This window comes from Taudactylus pleione, unplaced genomic scaffold (genome assembly GCF_031769625.1).
Source record: "Taudactylus pleione unplaced genomic scaffold, aTauple2 ptg000037l, whole genome shotgun sequence".
In the NCBI taxonomy this organism is placed as follows: Eukaryota; Metazoa; Chordata; class Amphibia; order Anura; family Myobatrachidae; genus Taudactylus; species Taudactylus pleione.
In genome coordinates this window covers 7,023,603-7,045,982 of record NW_028284439.1, presented here as the reverse complement: position 1 = coordinate 7,045,982, position 22,380 = coordinate 7,023,603, and the positions used below count along the sequence as shown (strand labels likewise).

The 22,380-nt window shown below is 47.1% G+C and overlaps 1 protein-coding gene across 2 annotated transcripts in view; it reads left to right on the top strand.

Moving 5' to 3' along the window:
• Window positions 1–22,380, top strand: part of LOC148538712 (transient receptor potential cation channel subfamily V member 6-like) — a 128,786-nt gene that overhangs the window by 101,267 nt on the left and 5,139 nt on the right. The window contains exons 13-14 of one of the 2 annotated variants that reach the window (XM_088452367.1): window positions 1,653–1,921; window positions 4,734–4,801. In XM_088452367.1, the coding sequence (XP_088308493.1) occupies window positions 1,653–1,921; window positions 4,734–4,801 (337 nt within the window). The remainder of the gene's footprint in view (window positions 1–1,652; window positions 1,922–4,733; window positions 4,802–22,380) is intronic. The other variant, XM_088452366.1, reaches the window with a different exon arrangement.

Here is a 22,380-nt window from a genome sequence, read left to right as displayed (position 1 = left end):
AGCCTGGCGTCAGCCAAAACCCACAGCAGGGACAGCGCTGTCCATGCTGCCGGCTCCAGGCTGCACGCAGGGATCTCGCGATATTTGCATGCTCAGTAGAGCCGGCCGGGACAGAGACACAGCACATCAGCACTAGGCTGATGCGCTGCTGTCTCCAGCGGGTAGCGCCGGAGGGGGGAGTTATCGCTCCCCCTATCCGGCCGATGAGATTTTCTTACATCTCATCGGTAGTCTTCCTGCTGCACCTCGGTAAAGAGGCGAAGCAGGAAGCGTTATAGCGGCACTTAACGTGCCGCTTTCATACATCTACCCCATTGTGCCTTATAACCAATGCAGGGAAATTATACTAATGATCCCGTTTGAATGTATGTATCTCTAATTTTTATACATAAAACAGCATCATAATTGGGGTAAGGCGCAATGAGGGAGATTGCTGCTATTTCACTGTATCCTGTGCAGAGAGCTCTGCCAATAGAGCGTTCTGTCTGTGGAGTAGCGGCAGCTCTGTCACGCCTGCAACCAGTGCAGAGACGGAGACAATGCTATCCCCATCTCTGAAAAACATATCTGATCCATCAGGTGGGGGTTCTGGGTACTGCATGCACATATGGACCTACCATGTGTTTTCACACTGCGTATGTTGTGGAGCCAAATGTACACAACTATGGGTGATGCAGAGTCAGACACAAATCAGATACATCTCCTCTAGCAGCTGAACTGGGTGATAACAGAGCATTAGCATGTAGGTAAAGTTTATTGTGGCTATGCAGAGAGTGTGACAATATAGCTGCATTCTATGTAGAGTTGGGCGTATGTGCAATTGTAGTACCTTAGTTTGTTTGGATATTTTGCACCCTGGATTGGGCTGGGGCAAGAGCACAATGATAATGACGGGTCTCAAACCAAGTGTACAGATGGGGACGGTCCAGCCACAGAGATGTGTGCAACTTGTATTCAGCTCTGCATCTGTGCATGTGGAATATGGGAGAGCCTCGGAGCCTAATGTATGTAACGTGGACATTTATGTACATCTCTGATGTATGCAGATGTGTGCCTGAGCTGCGCTGTGCATGTGCAGATCTGTTTCTACGATGTCACTTGCAGTGCCCCAAAGGCAGCAGCATGATTGATGTGCTTGATGGTGTTTGGGGGCAGTGGTCCAGTAAATAGAGACGTGTCGGCCCTGTTTTCTGGGCATGCCGAAGCCATTGGTGCATCACTGGCCTCGGCAGCGTGATCTCACCGGACTTCCTGAGTCACCTGAGGGTGACTCAGATGTCTGATGTTCACTCAGCTGATCCGATGCTACATCTTTGGATGCAGCATCGGATCATAACAGTGCGCAGTGGGGTCTTTTTACACAAGACACCTGCGGGTTTTGCTGATTTTAGCACATGCGCTGCGTACAAATGCACAGGACCTCTTGCTATAGCGTACATCCATGATTCAGGCCCTCAGGATTGCCTCAGTAATGTCAGTGAGTGCCAGAAAGGCTGCATTCTGCGTATAGAGATAATGACTGCCACTAGTGTGTGTACACGATCAATGTTTATTAACTCTACGTGTCCTATAAAAGGGTGCCTGACCCTGTCTTTGTGCTGCCATTTCATCAGAAGAAAATGTCTTAAGTGAAATATTGACTTTCTTTTCAGCTATGAATGTCCACTTTCAAGCCATGAATGTCACCATGTACCCGCATTTCAGAGACTTTCCCATCACTCTCTTCACCTTATTTCAGCTAATGATGGGCTTAGACAACTTGCCGGTACCACCAGGCACAACCATGCCAACGATCATCAGCATTCTCTACATGGTCTATATGTTTTTCGCCTTTGTTTTACTTCTGAACCTATTAATTGCAATGATGGCAGGTACTCATCTCCGTGTTAGCAGTGAGCGCAATACCTTATGGCATGCCCAGGTAAGAGTTGTGGTGCCTGTAAAGTAATACAATTTACGGTCTCTTTATCATCACAGCCATTTAATGGTTAGGCTAATTTTGTAAACCTAGCAGGGTTTGGATTATAGCTGATGGTACACACTGGGTTTAACATCATGCAGATTCAAAATGATACTTACCATCAGCGGCTCCTGCCCTCTTACCTGAGGGGGGCTGCCGCTGCTGCTTGCCTTGGTCCCAGCACCTGATGAACAATTGTGGCAGGCGTCGGGACCGGCGCTTGCGCGTGCATAACACCAGCTGCTCGGGGCTGCATTGGTTGCAGCCCCGAGATGCCCTGTAGGGCTGCCCGAAAGGCAGAGCAGTGGCTTCCACTGGAAGCAGCTCTCTGCTGATCGCAGCCTGGACTGGCAGTCCTAGGGGGAGGATACTCCTCCCCCTGGGGCTGCCTGTCTTCATAGTGACTGGCAGGTGGCGCTTCCAATGGGAAGCCACCTGCAGTCACAATGAAGCCAGTGCAGTCACGGACTGCACTGGGTCACTGATTTTACTGAGGGGGCTGCAGCCTCTATGTAAGATCCGCCACTGATACTTACCATTGCTGAGGCCAAAAGCAATCTCACAAATAGTTATCTTCCAAATTCTTAGGCACATGAATGTGTCCTTATCGTAAAGTGAAGAGAGTGGCAGAAATCCATTCATTAGGAATGAGCATGTCTTGGGTAATGCCTCAGTGCTGTTCCTAATAAACTTTTTCAGCCAACAAAATTGGTGTCTACACTAAGTGACATATCCACTTTAAATGTATGTGTGTTGCTGGAGAACTTTTTAAATTTGTATTTCATGTGGCAATTAAGAAAGGCACATGCAAAAATAGCGTATTTACACTTATATGCTGAATCAACTTAAATGCATGTGTGTGTTGCATAATGCATGATGATATACTATTAAGCATGGGGCAGTATAGTTGAACGGTGGTTAACATTGCTGCCTCACAGCAATGAGATCATGAGCTCAATTCCTGACCAGGGCTTTATATGGGTGAAATGTTCTATCGGTGCTTATATGGGTTTACAAAGGTACTCTGGTTTACTCCTATACTGCAGAAACATCCCGGTAGGTTAATTGGTTGCTGACTAAATTGTGTGTGTATGTACTCTTCATGTTCGGCACTGTGTAATAGGTGGTGCTATATAAAGAATACAATCATGCTTTTGCTATACCACTGTTCATCATCTTGATGATGAAAATTGGATTTAAATGTACTTATACAAAAGTCAATAAGTAACACTGGTCAACATGATTTTTTTTTTCACAAGACTGAATAGTGACTCTAGTGCAGTTTTAAATGATGAATTCAAATATGTAATTAGGATTTTTTCCATCAGATATATATTCAGTTGTTTGCGCCCAACAGGAGCAACAATTTAATAGCTCCTGTCGGGTGCGTAGGGGGGTGAAACAATTGAATTCCGCCCATAGTGTGTTTGTGAGAATTACTTTTTTTCTTCTTCCTATGTTAGTGTTCTTTATGACCTGTCACAGACAGACAGGGACATACAAACAATATGTCCGCCTGTAGTCCCTCCCCACTCACCTCTATGTGGAGCCTCCAGCAGCTTCCTCCTCCTCCATGCAGCCTGACCTGCTGGTGTAGCCCCGACCGTCATGTGTGTTGAGCTCCTCCAATCAGGGCTCAGCACATTGCCCTGTGATCCCGGGTGTCTCTCACCATAGAAGAGCCTGTTGGCACAAGTATTTGTTGTATTAGTTGCTAGAATATTTTCAATAATGCCAAGAAAGTGTTTAAAACATGGAGACATGTATACGTTTTAGGAAGCCGGCGGATGGATTGCCGACCGCCGGCTTCCAGACATTGTTATCCCGACTAGGGATGAATGACAGATGCCTGTCATTTCACCGACGGCGGGAGACCGGCGCCTGGCATCCTGATCGAACGGATGCTGGGCGGGGGGGGGGGGGGTGGGGGGGGAGGACTGTTTAGGGCTCCCGGGGGGACTTGGGGTTAGGCACCCCCTGGGAGGTTAGGGTTAGGCGACCCCGGGGCACTTAGGTTTAGGCAGCGGGGAAGGGGGGTTAGGTTTAGGCACTTAGAGGGGGGATTAGGGTTAGGCACTGGGGGGGAAGGTTAGGGTTAGGCACCCTAAAGGAGGGTTAGGCGGTAGATTAGGTTAGTCAATACTTACCTAGGGACGATCGGGGTTTCTTCCTCTGTCGGCCAGGCCCTGTTGGGATTTGAACCACCGGCAAGGGGTCCAGCGGTAATTCATACCGATTCCCTCGAGACAATTTCTATTATGTGTGTGGTGAAGTAACCTTCAAATCTCAGAGGCAAAATTTCACGCCACTTGTAAAAGTTTTATGAACTTTACTTTGGGTATAAAGTTGGTGATCTGACTAAGAACTGGGACCCACATATATGCATTATGTGTTAGGCTTCTCACTGGCTGGAAAAATGGTTCCCATCATATGCTATTTGCAATTAATATGATTTGGAGGGAACCGTAGGACCATTCAACTGATATTTCTGCTTAACTAACATTAGAGGAATTACATCTAAAACAATATATACAGATAACTAGCCTAACTTGCCATATGCAATGAGGCCTGTCTTACATAGTGAAGAGTTTCCTGTACCAAACTGTCCAGATTTTGTGACCTCAAGTGATAACTCTGATCTAACTCATACTGAAGAAGAAACAGACAGCAATCTAAGAAGTGATACTATATTTGAAGCATGTTGATCATCAGCACCTCACTTGTTATCTCAAGGAGAATTAAATTTGTCTAAACAACAATCTGAACTTTTAAGTTCCAGGCTCAAAGGATGGAATCTACTTCTCAAAGATGTAAGAATTTGCAGTTATCGCACCCGTCATAGTGAGTTCAAAGTCTACTACTCTGAAGAAAAAGGTGTCGTTTTTTGTAAAAATGTTTGTTCTGTTATGGAGGCTCTTGGACATCAACACCGGCCAGATAAGTGGTGATTGTTCATAGACTCATCAAAAGTTAGTTTGAAGGCTGTGCTTCTACATAAGGGCAATAAATTCCCATCAATACCTGTAGTGCATGCTGCTGATATGAAAGAGATGTATGCAAATATGAATTTGCTGTTAGAAAATATCCAGTATGAAAAATATAACTGGAATATCTGTGGTGATGTGAAGGTCATTGCTTTATTGCTTGGTTTGCACCTTGTGTACTCTAAATTCTGCTGTTGGAAGTCTCACTACATTAGAAAACAATGGCCTAAATTTTAATATCTTATTCCTGGGCATAAAAAATGTGTTAAATGATCCTTTATTGGATCCAGAAAAAGTGTATTTACCACCACTGCATATTAAACGATGACTTAAATAAACAATTTGTAGAAGCAATTGATAAAAACTCTGATGCATTTGAAATCTAAATTTCCAAAAGTAAGTGATGCAAAACGGAAAGAAGGAATTTTTATAGGGACACAAATAAGATCAGTAATGGATGATGAAAATGTACAGGAACTGTTAAATCCACTGGAAAAAGCAGCCTGGTTGTCATTCAAAAATATCTGTTCTTGTTTTCTTGTAAATCATAAAGCAGAAAACTATGGTGATATAGTGAGTGACCTAGTGAGTTCATACAAAGCTATAGGATGCAACTTGTCTTTAAAACTTCACTTCTTGAACTTCCACCTAGCCTGCTTCCCAGAAAATCTTGGGGCTGTCAGTGATGAGCATGGTGAGAGTTTCCATCAGTAGATTTCCACAATAGAAAAAAGAGGTACCAAGGCAAATGGAATTCCAGTATGCTGGCTGACTATTGCTGGACCATGAAGAGTGACATCCCAAAGGCAAAATATGCCAGAAAATCATCATCTACAACTTTTTAGGTCAGCCAGAATGAAGTGTATATTTATCATTTAGACTTACCTAAGTATTACTTACATTTCCATTTTTAGAAAATTAGTACTTAGGTATGTCACAAAAAAACCCTGCCTGATGGAAAAAATATCGATGCATATTTGAATTCAGCATGAAAAATATATTTAGATTAACTTTATTTCTGTAGACCAGTCTAATAAAAAAAATGAGATATGGTAAGAACTTACCCTTGTTATTTCTCTTTCTTCGAAGTCCATAGGGTCCACAGGGTTGACCTTGGGGTATAGGTTGGGAACCAAATCTGGGCACCACGCAGTTAAAGCTTTCAGCTCCCAGGATGCACTGGGTACACTCTCCCTATAACCCCGCCCCCAAGCCAGATGCACCTCAGTTTGTAGCCAAAGGCGGAGGAGGAAAGAGAGAGAAGACTGGAATACACAAGAACCATACTCACAGAGAAGGAGACGGGAAACCGAAGACCAGTAACACAGCCCATATGAAGCCAGGTGCATCAGGGCGGGTGCCCTGTGGACCCTATGGACTTCGAAGAAAGAGAGATAACGAGGGTAAGTTCTTACCATATCTCATTTTCTTCTTCAGGGTCCATAGGGGGTCCACAGGGTTGACCTTGGGGAAGTCCCAAAGCAATCCTTGTAAGGGTGGGGACGCTCCTGTGCTGAGAGGAGAATCTGTCGCCCAAAGGAAGCATCCTAAGGGGCAAAGGAATCCAATGCATAGAATCTTAGAAGTCTGGACAGAAGACCAAATGGCCACCTTGTAAGGCTGTACAGCCAAGGCGCCACAGCGAGCCGCCCACGAGGGGTCCACAGCCCGAGTAGAATAAATATCAACAGAAACCAAAACAGATAAGGCCCCTATGTTGAGGCCCCTGAGATAGACATATCTAGCCAATGTTTGTTTATTGGCCATCCATCCTTTCCTGTGAAATCCATAGAGCACAAATAAGGAGTCTGATTTCTGGAAGGAACACATAAATCCTGAGAGGCCGGACCACAGTCAATGAGGCCACACCAGCCGAGAGGACTGGTGACTGAAATATCGGTACCATAAGTTCCTGAATAATATGGAACTTAAAAACCACTTTAGGAAGAAACACAGGGCGAGTGCAACTCACAACCCTGTCTTGGTGAAATATCCAGAAGAAGGAGCTACATGAGAATGCTCCCAATTCCGACACTCCTGGCAGATGCAAATACCATAAGAAAAAGAGTTTAAGCTATAGATCACGTAAGTGCTATCAAAGCTAGTGGTTCATTAAGAGGCCCCAAGAGGGCACGAAAAACCACTACCAAATCCCAAGGAGCCCCTAGGGGGGGATAAAGGGAGGCAGAATCCAGAAAACACCCTGAAGGAAGGACTGGATATGCCCAGGAGTGGAGCAATTCCACATCCTAAACATACTGACAGTGCAGAGACCTGCACTACCAGGGAGGCCAGGCGGAGGGCTAGACCCAAGCCAGCTGGAAGGTATACCAGAACTTTTGGAAATCCTAAACACCTGAGGATCGTAGCTACAGGTATGATATCATAAGAATTATGTATGCCACATGCTGTGGCAGATCCCAGCAAAAGCCGGCTTACACGCTCTAAACATCCCGATGATGACAGAGCCATAGAATCCTTAGAACCAGGAAACAGGTACACAAATTGGAAGGTCCACTTCACTGACAACGCGTCACCGAAGGTTGCTTTGGTATCTTTAGTACTGGACCCTAACACCAGCAGTGTGATAGAGTCAGGAGGCCATGAGGATCCCCTCTGGGAGGACGCCTCTGCTCACTAGGAGTTGAAACCTCTTTTGGAGAAGAGACCAGTCCTCGGGATGCATGTCGTGATGGCTGAGGAAGTCCGCTTCCCAATAGAGAACTCCCAGAATGAACACTGCAGAGATGGCCGGGAGGAGACCCAAGGTCTATGTCAGAATGCTGCCCAACTTTGAGTGTCTCCTAGATGTACAGTCAGGTCCATAAATATTGGGACATTGACAGAATTTTCATATTTTGGCCTCTATTCACCACCACAATGGCTTTGAAATGAAACAAACAAGATGTGCTTTAACTGCAGACTTTCAGATTTAATTTGAGGGTATTTACATCCAAATCAGGTGAACTGTGTAGAAATTACAACGGTTTCTGTATGTGCCTTCCACTTTTTAAGGGTCCAAAAGTAATGGGACAAACTAAACAATCCTAAATCTAACTTTCACTTTTTAATACTTTGTTGCAAATCCTTTATGCATTCCAGACTTCAGGCTGTAATTGCCTGCAGACATCACCAGATGCTGGGTTTCATCCCTGGTGATGCTCTGCCAGGCCTCTACTGCAAATGTCTTCAGTTCCTGCTTGTTCTTGGGGCATTTTCCCTTCAGTTTTGTCTTCATCAAGTGAAATGCATGCTCAATCGGATTCAGGTCAGGGGATTGACTTGGCCATTGCATAACATTCTACTTTTAAGCCTTAAAAAACTCTTTGTTTGCTTTTGCAGTATGCTTCGGGTCATTGTCCATCTGCACTGTGAAGCGCCGTCCAATGAGTTCTGAAGTATTTGACTGAATATGAGCATATAATATTGCCCGAAACACTTCAGAATTCATTCTGCTGCTTTTGTCAGCAGTCACATCATCAATAAATACAAGGGAACCAGTTCCATTGGCAGCCATACATGCCCACGCCATGACACTACCACCACCATGCTTCACTGATGAGGTGGTATGTTTTGGATCATGAGCAGTTCCTTTCCTTCTCTTCCCATCACTCTGGTAGAAGTTGATCTTTGTCTCATCTGTCCATAGGATGTTGTTCCAGAACTGTAATGGCTTTTTTAGATGTTGTTTGGCAAACTCTAATCTTTTCTTCCTGTTTTTGTGGCTCACCAATGGTTTGCATCTTGTGGTGAACCCTCTATATTCACTCTTGTGAAGTCTTCTCTTGATTGTTGACTTTGACACATATACATCTACCTCCTGGAGAGTGTTCTTGATTTGGCCAACTGTTGTGAAGGGGTTTTTCTTCACCAGGGAAATAATTATTTTGTCATCCACCACAGTTGTTTTCCGTGGTCTTCCGGGTCTTTTGGTGTTGCTGAGCTCTCCAGTGCGTTCTTTCTTTTTAAGAATGTTCCAAACAGTTGATTTGGCCACACCTAATGTTTTTGCTATCTCTCTGATGGGTTTGTTTTGATTTTTCAGCCTAATGGTGGCTTGCTTCACTGATAGTGACAGCTCTTTGGATCTCATATTGAGAGTTGATAGCAACTGATTCCAAATGCAAATGTCACACCTAGAATCAACTCCAGACCTTTTACCTGCTTAATTGATAATGAAATAATGAGGGAATAGCTCACACCTGTCCATGAAATAGCTTTTGAGTTGATAGTCCCATTACTTTTGGTCCCTTAAAAAGTGGGAGGCACATATTGAAACTGTTGTAATTCCTACACCATTCACCCGATTTGGATGTAATTACCCTCAAATTAAATCTGAAAGTCTGCAGTTAAAGCACATCTTGTTTGTTTCATTTCAAAACCATTGTGGTGGTGAATAGAGGCCAAAATCTGAAAATTCTGTCAATGTCCCAATATTTATGGACCTGACTGTAAGTCATTGTTGAGACAGCGTCGGACTGAACCTTTACAGGCTTACCATGAAGTATGTGTTAGGCCAGAGTGAGGGCCCTAAGACAGCTCGAAGTTCCAATAAGTAGATTGGCAGGGTTGAATTGACCGATATCCAAATGCCCAGAAAGAAGTGCGGACCGGTCACTGCGCCCCAGAGACTAGCGTCCGTTGTAAGGATTACCCAGTCCGGGATCCAAAAAGTGGCGACCCCCGGTTAGATGAGATGGCCATAGCCACCCAGATAGAGACAGACGCACCTCCGGAGAGAGCATCATTGTCTGAACATTGATCCGATGGAGAAACCTGTTCCACCTGGAGAGGATCAGTTGTTTTGTTTTTTTATTGCAAAGGCCTGGAATGGAACTGAGCATATTCCACCCTTCCGAAGGTAGACACCCTGGATTCCAGAACCCGCATTACGAGTCCAGCAAGGCTCCAGATGAATCAAACCCTGTGAGGGATTCAGGGAGGACTTTTTTCCCAGTTGATTAACCATTCGTGCTTGTGAAGGAGGAAAGCAATGGTTAACTGGAAATGGCTTTGAAGTACCTTGTGATCCTACTAAGAGCAGGAGGCCATTCAGATACAGGAGCAGTAAGATACCCCGAACAGGTGGGCTGTCATACAAGCCGCAAATCTGGTGGGGCTGTGGACAGTCCAAAGGGCAGAGCCTGAAAATTGAAAGTGTTGCTGTAGCACAGCAAACCTGAGATAACGCTGATGAGAGGGCTATATAGGTACCTGTAGGTACGCATCTTGAATATCCAGCGATACCATAAAGTCCCCAGGTTCCAAAGTTCAGATGATGGAGCGTAGGGGTTCCCTCCTGAACCTAGGCACCTTTAGGAATTGGTTCATGGATTTGAGATAGAGGATAGGCCAATGAGGACCATTTGGCCTCTGAACCAGAAAGTAGAATAACCAGTCCCCCGCTGAGATAGAGAGGTTGGCATAATCACCCCTGCTTACCGCAAGGACTGTATAGCTTTCTGGATTTCAAAGGCCTTGTTCGGGTCTGAAGAAGGGCCTGTGTAGCAAAACATTTGGGGAGGCCGTCTGAGCAATGAGAGACCCCATCTCTTACCCAAGCATCCGTGGTGACTTGACACCAGCACAGAAAGTCGGTATCTCACTCTGGGATCCCCCAGATGAAGGCCTGTCCCGTCAGGCTGAAGGTTTATCCTCAGGTCTAGAAGCAGGACGCCCGGAGTTCCAGGTCTGCTTGGTTCCGGGTATGGCGGCCCTCATGGAGGCCGACAGCCTAGGAAAGGACTGACCTTTAGGCTTTCCTTTAGGACAAAAAGGACTTAACGGATGTAGTCCAAGGCCTTGTAGTGGAAGTAGTTGAAGGATACTGCCAATGTTGCTACAATCTTGTCAAGGTCAGGGCCAAACAAGATCTCCCCATTATAGGGTAATCCATTTTAAGGTCTATCTTGGAGTCCACCTCTGCCTTCCAGGAGCGCAGCCATAGGGTATGGTGGGCAGATACAGTCGCGGCCGAAACCCTGGAGGTTAGGAGACTGGCATCCAATGTTGTTCCTCCCACATAGGAAACTGCAATTTGAATGTGAGCAGCAAAAGACATCTGATCCCCAAAAACTTTTGAGGGAAAAAGGTCCAAAAAAGTATTAGCCACCCCTGCGATAGCCATACTTGGACGGACAACAGTTCCTGAAAGCGAGTATACTGAGTTCAGGCAAAGCTACCACCTACTTATTCGTAGAATCCGTCCGGGCAGGGATGGGAGGCGTAGTAGCGCTCTTAATCAAACAAGTAACATAAGAATCTACTGCAGGAGGTGATTCCTATTACTTGCAATGACCCTCAGGGAATGGGTAACAGGAGGCCCAACGCTTTCGTGATACCTTTTATTTGGCAATTGCCAGATCTCCGCCATGTGATCCACCTGCTGGTCAGAGAGGGGGAAGACACCTTAAAGCTTAAACTGAGGGTGATCTGATTTAGGTGCAGGTTCGACATCCTCTATAACCAGAATGGACTTGATTGCCCGCACCAAATCAAGGATATTATCCATTTTTCCCTAAGCTGACGATCTGCGTTAGACAGCAGTGCACACTAAGGAGACACCACAGGGCGTTTATTACGCCTTCTTGGGTTTCCTAGAAACGACATCCACCCAGGGTGGCCGTTGTGGAAATCCCTGCAAGAGAAATGACAGACTGTTGTGGTATCTGAGGGAATTGCATGTACTGTGCAACAGTCTGTGTCACAGGGGTAAACTGCAAGAACTGCGAGATACCCTGAGAGGGAAGGGTAGCATGTTGAGGGAACCCCAAGTGGGTTACAACTATGGCGACCACCAGGCGATCCGCAATGGAGGCCAGGATCTTGAGAAAAAAAAAATGCCCAAGGGGGGTCCTTTAAGGGGCCCGGCACCTGATGGCACCGTATACATAACCCTTGAGTCAAATCCTCCATACTCACACCTGCAGCACATGACTTGCAAGATAGCAAACAAATGGGTGCAGTATCGTGCTCTATTTCCTGGTCAGATATATCTGACTAACAATCATTGTGGAAATATTAAGAAGCGCTATACTGGTCCTGACTGGTGCTAGTATTAGCTGCAGGGACCCATTATCAGCGTATGCAACACACAGTTCCATCTAAAATATGGCAACGAGCAGCACGCAACAGTATGTGACCGACCTCACAAATATTGACAAGTATATATATGTGAGGTCTCAGAGCCACCCTAAGTACACCTGTATTAGGGCAGAATGTAAAGAAAAGGGATAGATATACACTGACAGGTGAGAGAATAAAGCACAGACAGTCAGTGCTTAAGTCACATACAAAGCAGACATATATATACTTTATATACATAAACATTACATATAATATACTGCAAGTGGCACTACTGTACATTCATCTGCCCAGATTCAGTGTCTGGGAAGGCTATAGCACTGTGTACACTGACCTAAATGGGGGAGTGGACCAACTGCCATCCTAGGAGCTCTGCTGCTGCACCATAGAGATAAAATGGGCACCTGGAGACCTCAGAGGTAGCGTGGCCCACGGAGGAAGCAGCTCAGGGACGCCAGACCTTGCGCTGGAAAGGCGCGCTGAGTTGAGGGAAGGAGCCGCTGTAACAGGGAAGGCTGCCTCCCCTGGCCGGCTATTAACCCCCGGGACGCCGGCTTCCTGCTGCCAAACTATAAGTCCCTGGTGGTCTAGTGTACACGCGGGGTATGGGGGGGGCCCGCTGCCACTGCCAGCGCCTCCAGTCTGTCTCCAGAGACCGGAGGCAAAGACTGCATATACCCGCAATATTACCTGTTCCCCGGTGATCCGGCAGCAGTCCTGGGCGCCCACAGAGTCCGGCTAGCACAGACTCTGGTGTGCCGCCGAGATCCCCAGATCTGTACTGGCGTCGCGGCGCCAGCGGGGTGGAGGAGCGGCAGCTTGGACGTCCAATGGACAGTCCGACGCTGCCGCTCTGACGAGTTCTAAAAATAAAATAAAATTAAAACTCATAAAATAAAATGATGTGGCTGCTAATCAGCCCCCCTGCGATAACAGTGACCGACTCCGGCCGGGCACCAACTTAAACTGAGGTGCCTCTGGCTTGGGGGTGGGGTTATAGGGAGAATGGACCCAGTGCATCCTGGGAGCTGAAAGCGTGGTGCCCGAATTTGGTTCCCAACCTATACCCCAAGGTCAACCCTGTGGACCCCCCTATGGACCCTGAAGAAATAAGTTTTTTAAAAAATGGAAGCCCGACCCAGGACTATCTTAAGCCCCACGCCAAAATCCTGACAGCCGGCATCACAAATGAAGGCATGCAGCTATCTAGCTGTTAGCCACGGCAGGGGAGGGTTAGGTTTAGGCACCCACGGGGGGACTTAGGGTTAGGGATAAGGGGGGGGGTTAGGATTAGGCACCACTGGGGGGGAGGTTAGGGTTAGGCACCCCCCCCCCCCCAGTATGGTTAGGTTTAGGGTGCGGGAAGGTGGGGTTAGGCACCACTGGGGGAGGTTAGGGATAGTCACCACCAGGGGGGAGGTTAGGGTTAGGCCCCACTAAGGGAGGGTTAGGGGGGGGGGCAGGGGAGGGTTAGAGTACTTACCAAACCCAGTCGGTATGTTTATCTTAAAAATAACAAAATTAAGGCAGAGACTCGGATACTCATACAAAGCCGTCTAGCTCAACTACTTGGCCCAGATAAACAGAATTATATTTTAAGCAGTCTTTAATAAACAAAACAAAAAAAAATAACTAGCATTCCTTATTTATTCTCCTTATGTGACAGCATCCAGTTTAAATATCCATTGTCTTTCTTGTTAACACATGGCTTCTACACAGTCTCCTATTCTCCAAGTACTGTAGTTTAAAACTATTTCTATTTTAAACTCAAAAAGGTGTCTTACCATAACTATGCACATCTTTAGTGTGGATGGAAAACAAATATTTCATATAACCAAAATTAATAGGTTAACACAAATACAACTTTATCATTCCAAGCATTGTACATATGAGGTTTATATGTTAACTGAACAAATTAGGTATATCATATAAAAACATATATAGGGTCCATTAGCTTAAATAAAAGTAAACTCACATTCAGTGGCGGATTTTACCTAGAGGCTGCAGCCCCCCCAGTAAAATCCTCAACTTCAGTGAGACAGTGCACTACACTGTGACTGGAGGTGGCTTCCTACTGGAAGTGCCACCTGCCAGTCACGCACAGGACAGGCAGCCCCAGGGGGAGGTGTCTCCTGCCCTGGGACTGCCAGTCCAGGTTGCAATAAGCAGAGAGCGGTTTCCAGTGGAAGACGCTGCTCTGCCTTTCGGGCAGTCCTACAGGGCATCTCAGGGAGGCTACCAATGCAGCCCCGAGAAGCTGGTCTAGTGTTATGTGCATGTGCGGCACTACCACCGAAAATGCGCAAGTCCCAGTGCCTGACATTCATTGTGCAGATACCAGGACCAGAAGCAGCGGCAGCTTCCCAGTGAGAGGGTAGGAGTTGCTGCTGCTCACATTTCATGCAATAGTACTCTAGCAAAGTACCGTTTAATTAGAGTCCAAACATCAGACAAAAGTTATGCATCTGCAATTTGCAGAATGTTCCTTATGGTCTATTTTGGGAATATACTTCAACTTAGAGAGGATGTTAGAAGTTTTCTGTAACTGTGACCGGATACAGTACTTTCTTACCATCTATGGTCACTGGAAGTGTCTACGTTAACTAGCTGCTATTGTTTTAGTAAATGAAAGTCCAATTGGCTTGGTCTATATATCTTGCTTCACAGCGTGGGTCTAACACCCCAAACTATCTCCGCTTCACTTTTATTAGTAAAAGAGCTGGGTGATGAAAAGCTAAACAGCCCTAGGTTATACAGGTTGTGACATCTTTTATAAGTCACTTCTTTCGGTTTGCTTCTGTGAAATAGGTATAAGAATACAGTCTACCCTATTACAGGATGACATATTCAATTACAGGCAAAAAGTCAGTTGCCGGACTTTTCGCCATCATCAGAGCTTTTGATGGGGATAAAGTATCAGGCGCGTGCCCGAGTATCCCAGTTTTCAATTTGGAATCAGCGAAAACAGGACCCGGTGGAAAGTTAAGCAGCGAAAAGTCCTGTCACTATTGGAGAAGTCAGCCTGTCACCCTCCAAAAGATGGTCTGACATGGGGATTCATTATGGGTACCCCCGACTTGCTGTGCTGAAGGTATTTGCTGCTTTTAAACGGTCTCAACAAGTGTTTTTTTGCGCCGTTAAGATAGTGATGAAGAATAGCATTTTTTTTTTTTTTTTAAATAACTAGTCCCATCAAATTTGGGTTACATGAAAATGGGTGCAAGCCTATTTTTAAGTCCCTAAAGTGAACTTTGAAAATTCTTCACAAAACTAATCAACACCTGCCGCATACTTGGGGAACCTCCCTGAGTCTATTTCACTAGTTTTTAAGTTTGTCCCCCAACTTTTCTTTCACCCCCAAAACGAAACCACTTTTTGGGGTGTCCTATGGAACTTTTTACATTTGTTTTGACACAGATTGTTTTAGGGGACATTCCAAGGGGTGCAGGGTACTTTTTTTTAAGTCTACACCCCAAAACCCCAATTCTGCACTTTTTATCTCCACCTATTCTATGGTGAAAAGTTATCCCCAGTTTTTGACAAAGACTTTTCGCACCTGCGAAAAGTCTTTGATATTGAATATGAGGAAAAGTGAAAACGGCGAAAATGACATCAGCGATTAATTATCACCGATAACGGATTCGCAGCCTAGTTGAATATGTCCCTGAGTGTATGTGCAGTGTAATAAGTTACTCACATCTGCTGGCAGGCACTGCTGCTGAATATAAGATTCTGCTGACTGCTGCTGCTCTGAGCCCCTTCAGCTACACGCCTGTCTCCTCACCCCCATCTGTGCTGATCTGCTCCCCAACTGTGTAGTACTGACCATCTGCCTGAATCATTAGGGGTGACTGTGTGTGCTGGCTTGTCTGACAGCGGCTAGCCTCCTTCCTACAGCCGACACTGATGTCTGGCTCCCACTGCCACAAGCCGCTACTGCTGCAGACACTTACGGCTCCTTGGCTGCGCACAGCTGTTCAGGAGCCGCCCGCACTCTGATCACCACACTCTGCAATCCTCCACAAGACTCCTCCACCCCATTGCCAAGGAGAGCCGGACCCGGCCACCAATCCCACAAGCTCCCTCTCCTGCTCCACCCCCCTGCGCCCGGCAGCCTTAATTGCTAAGCTGCCACTCTGGGATACAAGGGGATGCAGGGGCTGGCTGGCAACTTTTAGCCTGTGGGGCAAATGCATGCATGCAGCCCTGGCAGAGGAGCACGTGCGTGCTACGGCGCGCCCCCCTGCCCCCTTCAAGTGTTCCAGGGAGGAGGCAGGTCCATATGGGATTAATGTAAAGTAAAAATAAAGATTAGGGACAGCCCCCTGTAGTGGTGCCCATATACAGTGCCCCAGGAGCGGACCCCCTTATGCAGGCCTCCAGTAGTGATCGCCCCTGTGCAGTGCCCCTTATATAGTGTCCCCAGTAGTGGTACCCTCTATGCACTGCTCCTTAAATAGTGGTAGTCTCCCCCCTATGCAGTACCCCCAGTATATAGGGCCCCCAGCTGTGGTCCCCCTGATGCAGTGCCCCCAGTGATAGTAGTTCCATCCCCCTGATGCAGTGTCCCCAGTGATAGTAGTTCCATCCCCCTGATGCAGTGTCCCCAGTGATAGCAGTCCCCGCCCCCCGATGCAGTGCCCCCAGTGATAGCAGTCCCCTCCCCCCGATGCAGTACCCTCTCCCCGATGCAGTGCCCCCAGTGAAAGTAGTAGTCCCCCCCAGTTGTAGTCTCCCCCTATGCAGTGCTGCCAGCAGGGCCCCCCCCCCCCCTTGTAGTGCCCCCAGTCGTGGTCTCCCCCCTTGTAGGCCCTCCCCCCGTTAGACACACAAATTAAAAAAAACAAAAAACAAACACTTACCTGAATCCCCGCTCCCGCCAGCCGCTCCTCCATCTTTCCTCCCAGGCCAGCCCGCTCTGCATTATGGGAGAGACTTCATGACGTCTCTCCCATTACCCACTGCAGGAGCCGGAAGATGGAGCGGCTGCGGCAGTGGGCGCAGCAACAGCAGCAGTCAGTGAGAGTCTGACAGACTGTCATTGGCTGCTACTTAAAACAAACACAGCTGCCGGCGTGTTTGTCAGTCACTGTGTAGCAGGCAGCTGTGTCACATGGCACCGTGCCCCCCAGCCCAGCCTGCATCTGAGGGGATGGGTACTGAGTGGAGGGATCAGCAGACTAACTCTTATACCCCCTTTACACCAGAGCAAAAACCTGGGTTTTTGCCGGGTCTACCTGGGTCATAGCTCAGTGTAAAAGGGTCCCTGATAAATAACCCGGGTCAAGTGACCTGGCAATCCAACCCAGGTAGCTACCAGGGTCGGACCCAGGATGGACCTGGGTAATGGTGCAGTGTAAACGGTGCAACCCGGGTTATCCGACCTGGGTCATGCCTAAAATTAGCTGATTGGTGGTTGTGGAGCAGTCACATCCCACTTTTTATGACCTCATAAGTTTAGCAGGGCAGACACAGGTTCAGTGTGAACGGGGCTGATCTGGGAATAACCCAGATCGATGGTGCTGTGTAAACGGGGTCTGACCTGGGTTGGAACCATCTCTGAAAACCCAGGTCGGACCTGGGTTTTTGGTGTAAAAGAGGTATTAGTCTGCCGGCAGCTCCTTTTCTACCTCTCTCTGTCCAAGCCCTTATTTCCCTGAAAGGAACCCAACCACTACCAGCCATATGACTCAGCCCCCTACTTCCTCTGTGCATGTGCATCCCACACATCGGGGCACATCCTCACGCAAGAGAAAAAAAAAGTACCACATAAACAGATATATATATATATATATATATATACACATACACACACATGCACTCCATTATAAATACATGACACACATATACAATTTTACCTCATGAATTGTGACTACAGTACATTATATGAGGTAAAATATATTATACTTATTAATATAGTATGGTCTTTAACCCTTAACCAGGGTTACACAAACAAAATGTTACATACAGTAAAGTGTCTGTCGGAGGTCAAAAGATAAATTAAAAGTTGGCAGACACTAAAAGAAGATAAATCAACTAAATATCAGCACTCTATTCCATCTCTATCAGAGGAGTGAATTTACTAATGAATAGAAGCACTGAATATCTATTCAATAATGATCCAATCCCTGAACTTATAGGCAGCCGAGTGGATTCTCTAGGACACAGGTTCTCAAATTTGGTCTTCAGGAACCCAAACAGTGCATGTATTGCAGGTCTCCTGACAGAATCATTTGACATAAGTAGCTCAATCTGTGGATCTTTTAAAATGTGTCAGTAATAAATACACGTGCGCACGTGCTGGGTGACCTGGAAAACGTGAACTGTGTGAGGGTATAGGTTGGTGGAAAGGAGTCTGGGCACCACACAGTTAACTTGGCCAGGCACAGCCCAGGCTCCCCCTTTCCCCTATATCCCGCCCCAGCCACCTGTTGTTAACAAGCCTAAGACAAGGAGTGAGAAGGAGAAGAAGGAAGACCGGCACGCACTCAGGTCCAAGCAGACAAGATATGTGATCAGGAGAACCGAAAACAGAGGAAGCTCCATAAGCCAGGTGTGTCACGGTGGGAGCAGTGTGTCCCCTATGGAATCGAAGAAATGATTTAACAGATAAGCACATAAATCTCCTTTTCTTCTTCCTCCATAGGGGACACAGGCTTTATGCTAGGACGTGCCAAAGTCAATCCCCTAAGGAATTGGACGCTCCTGGGCTGCACATAGAACCCTTCGCCTAAAAGCCACAGAGGTGTGGCGAAGGTATCAAAGGAATAGAACTTCAGGAACGTATTGGCAGAAGACCACGTTGCCGCCTTACACAGCTGCTCAGCGGAAGCACCACGTCGAACTGCCCACCAACAGGGTTGAATGAGCCCTCACCGCGGACGGTGCAGGAAGATCCGCCACAGCATACGCGTGGCGAATAGTTAAATGGATCTATCTGGCGAGCGTCTGCTTAGTTGCTGGCCAGCCCTGTTTGCGAAAGTCATACAGGACAAAGAGAGCATCTGTCCTACGCAGATCCTTTATCCTATCTACATAAATCCGGAGGACCTGAACGACATCCAGAGAGAAGAATCCGAAACCACAATCTCTTGATTGATGTGAAACCTGGAAACAACCTTTGGAAGGTAATGTAGTCGCGTTTGAAGGACAGCTCGTGAAAGATTAGAAACGGAGAGTGACAGGATAAAGTGCTCTAGCCCAACACTTGTCCAGGAGGAAGACAGTCTTTCATGTTAGCCAAGAAATGTCCACAGTATCCAAGGGCTCAAAAGGCGAAGCCTGAGGGCCCTAAGAACCAGAGACAAATTCCAAGGAGCCACTGGCAGTACAAATGGTGGTTGTACTTGGTGGAACACCTGCAGAAAGTCTGAACATCAGGCAACAGCGCAATCGGTCTCTGAAAAAGGGCCGAAAAGAACTGAAACCTGCACTTTCAGTGAAGCAAGGCCCAAATCCATCCTTGCTTGCAAAATAGAAATAATTCGAGAGAGTCGAAATGACCTGGGGTTGAAATTTCTAGTTGAACACCAAAGTAAGTCCTCCATACTTGATGGTAAACTCTAGCCAAAGAGGGCTTACGGGCATTAAGCATACTGTTAATGACTCCCCAAGAGAATCCTTTAGCTCTTAAGATGGTGTCTCAAGAGCTGCCCCGACAAAGCAAGACAGGCCAGATCTGGATGAAAGCACAGGCCCTGAGGCAGAAGATCTGGCCGCAGAGGAGAGTCGACAGAGAAGCCTTGAAGGTCTGCTTGCCACACCCTTCGCGGCCAATTGGGAGCCATTAGGATCACCATGCCTCCCTCAAACTTCATTTGCGGAGGATTCGAGGAATCAGAGAGGTTGAAGGGAAGAAGTACAGGAGCAGGAAGGTCTACTGGACTGCCAAAGTGTCCACCAGAAAGGCCTCCGGATCTCTGGTGCGAGAGCAGTACCTCAGAACTTGGTGATTGTGCCGGGACGCCATCAAGTCGATGTCCAGCAAACCCCAGTGAAGAACTAGGAGTTGAAAGACACCTGGATGTAGAGCCTATTCACCCAAATGAATGTCCTGATAGCTTAGGAAGTCCGCTTCTCAATTTTGCACTCCGGGAATGTAAACTGCCGACAGAGGCTGAAGATGCCTCTCCACCCACCGTAGAATACAAGAGACTTCCCTCATCACGGCCCGACTGCAAGAGCCTCCGATGATTTATGTAGGAGACAGCCGTCATGTTGTCGGACTGTATCTGTACTGGGTGACCCTGCAGTAGCGGCAAGGTCTCCACCCCCGAAGACTTGCATCGATGGTGAGGAGGACCCAGTCCTGAACCCAAAAGGGATCTTCCCTGACCAGATGGGACTCCTGGAGCCACCACAACAGGGAATGACTAACCTAAGAATAATCATCTGGGACTTGAGCTGAAGATGGAATTTGTTCCACTGGGCTAGAATCTTCAACTGTAGAGGCCGGGAATGAAACTGGGCATACTCCAACTTGTCGAAGGTGGAGACTAGAGAGTCCAGCACCTGCATGCAAGAATGAGTTGACACTCGGCGGTGCTGCAAAAACAACTGAATCCTGGACTGCAAGTCCTGAACCTTGTCTTCCGGGAGGAACACCCGCTGAGCCTTGGAGTTCAGCAAGGCCCCCAAATACACCATCTCTTGAGAGGGAGTCAGAGAAGATTTCTTCCTATTGATGACCCAACAGTGAACCTGGAGAAGGTCCACTTTGACGTGCTCCCTGAGAATCTCTTGAGATTGGGCCAGGAGAAGTAAGTCGTCCAGATATGGAAAAATACAGATTCCCCTGCTCTGAAGATGAGCCGCCATGACCTTCGTGAACACACGAGGAGCCATGGACAGTCCAAATGGCAAATTACAAAACTGGAAATTCTGACACTGGAGCATTGGATGCAGGGCCTGGTTCCGCATCCTTGATTAGTAAAACAAATTTAACTGCCTTAATCAAGGAAACCACATCCACCTGAGGCTGGGAAACCTCTGGAATAGACGAAGATTCCCCATCAGAAACCACCGATCGATCTTCCTACAGATCAGAAGGAACATAGGAGTCAAATTCAATTTCAGACAATGGTATAAAACTATCCCTCTTAGTAGACCTATGTTTAGTAGCGCGCTCCCTGTCCAGCATCTGTTTAAAGGACTCAGACACCTGTGCTAATCCCTGAACTGACTGCGTAAAGGACTTCATCCAAGGAGGTTCCATAGCGACAGGCAGCAACGGGGACGGCATCGCATTAGAACCCTGGGCCACACCTGAAGGCTCAGCTACAGAGGGTGCTACCACAGGAACTGAGAGTCTATCCTCTACTTGTAGCATTACCTGTGACATTGAGGAAATCCAAGCAGGTTCCTGGCTGGCAGTCGCAGCTGAGAGGGCTGCTGCTTTAAAGTAGTAAAACAGCGAACACAGACACCATCATGGGCCGGAACCTGTGTAGAAACCACAGCAGCACAAGCCTTGCAATTACTTAGCTTAAAAGCACCCACCTCCTTGGGAGCTTTACCCCTGGAAGACATATTTATTATTACCAGTTATTTATATAGCGCACACATATTCTGCAGCGTTTTACAGAGAATATTTTACCATTCACATCTGTCCCTGCCCCAGTGGAGCTTAGTACAGAATCAAAAAAGAAAAAAACACACACCAAAGCAAGAACTGATATGTGCAAAAATAGGTTAGAGCAGAGAATGTAAATGCACCACAGATAAACCAATAAGTGTAGAGACTGACTTATGCAAAACACACTAACAGTCAAACACTGAATACAATATAAGGCAATAAACGCTCAACAAACCAACCCCAACAGGGGAGGCAGGAGCAATATGTATAACCTGACCAGTGAGGGTGGGGAATACAGGGAGACCTGGAGCCTGTACTTTCCAAACACCAGCTGAACTGCAGACTCTGAAAGAAATGGCTGCCCAGCATCTGTGAGGAGGAGCAATTACCCTGAAACAACTTCCTCTTAAGAGGAAAAGTATTGAGGGGTGGGGGAGGAGCCAGCAGGGAGAGCCTACCTCCCCCTTCAGGCATAGGCCCCAGGGCAATGGCCACCTTAGCGCCACCGCTGCCCTGGTGGTCTAGGGAGAATGCAGAAACTACCTAGGTCCCTCCTGCCTGCACTGCTGGTGTCTCCCCTACCGGCGGTGATAAGCCGCGATCCCGCAGATTCTTGTAAACAGGGAGCTGCACTTGCCTTACCCTGCTGCGGCTTGGAGCTCTGCCGAGACCGGAGCAGCCGCGTCAGCCAGTGCTGGGGTGATGGAGCAGCAACACGGGTGTCCTGTAGGATGCCTAGCGCTGCCTACTCAATTTATACAAAAAACTAAAGTAAAAAC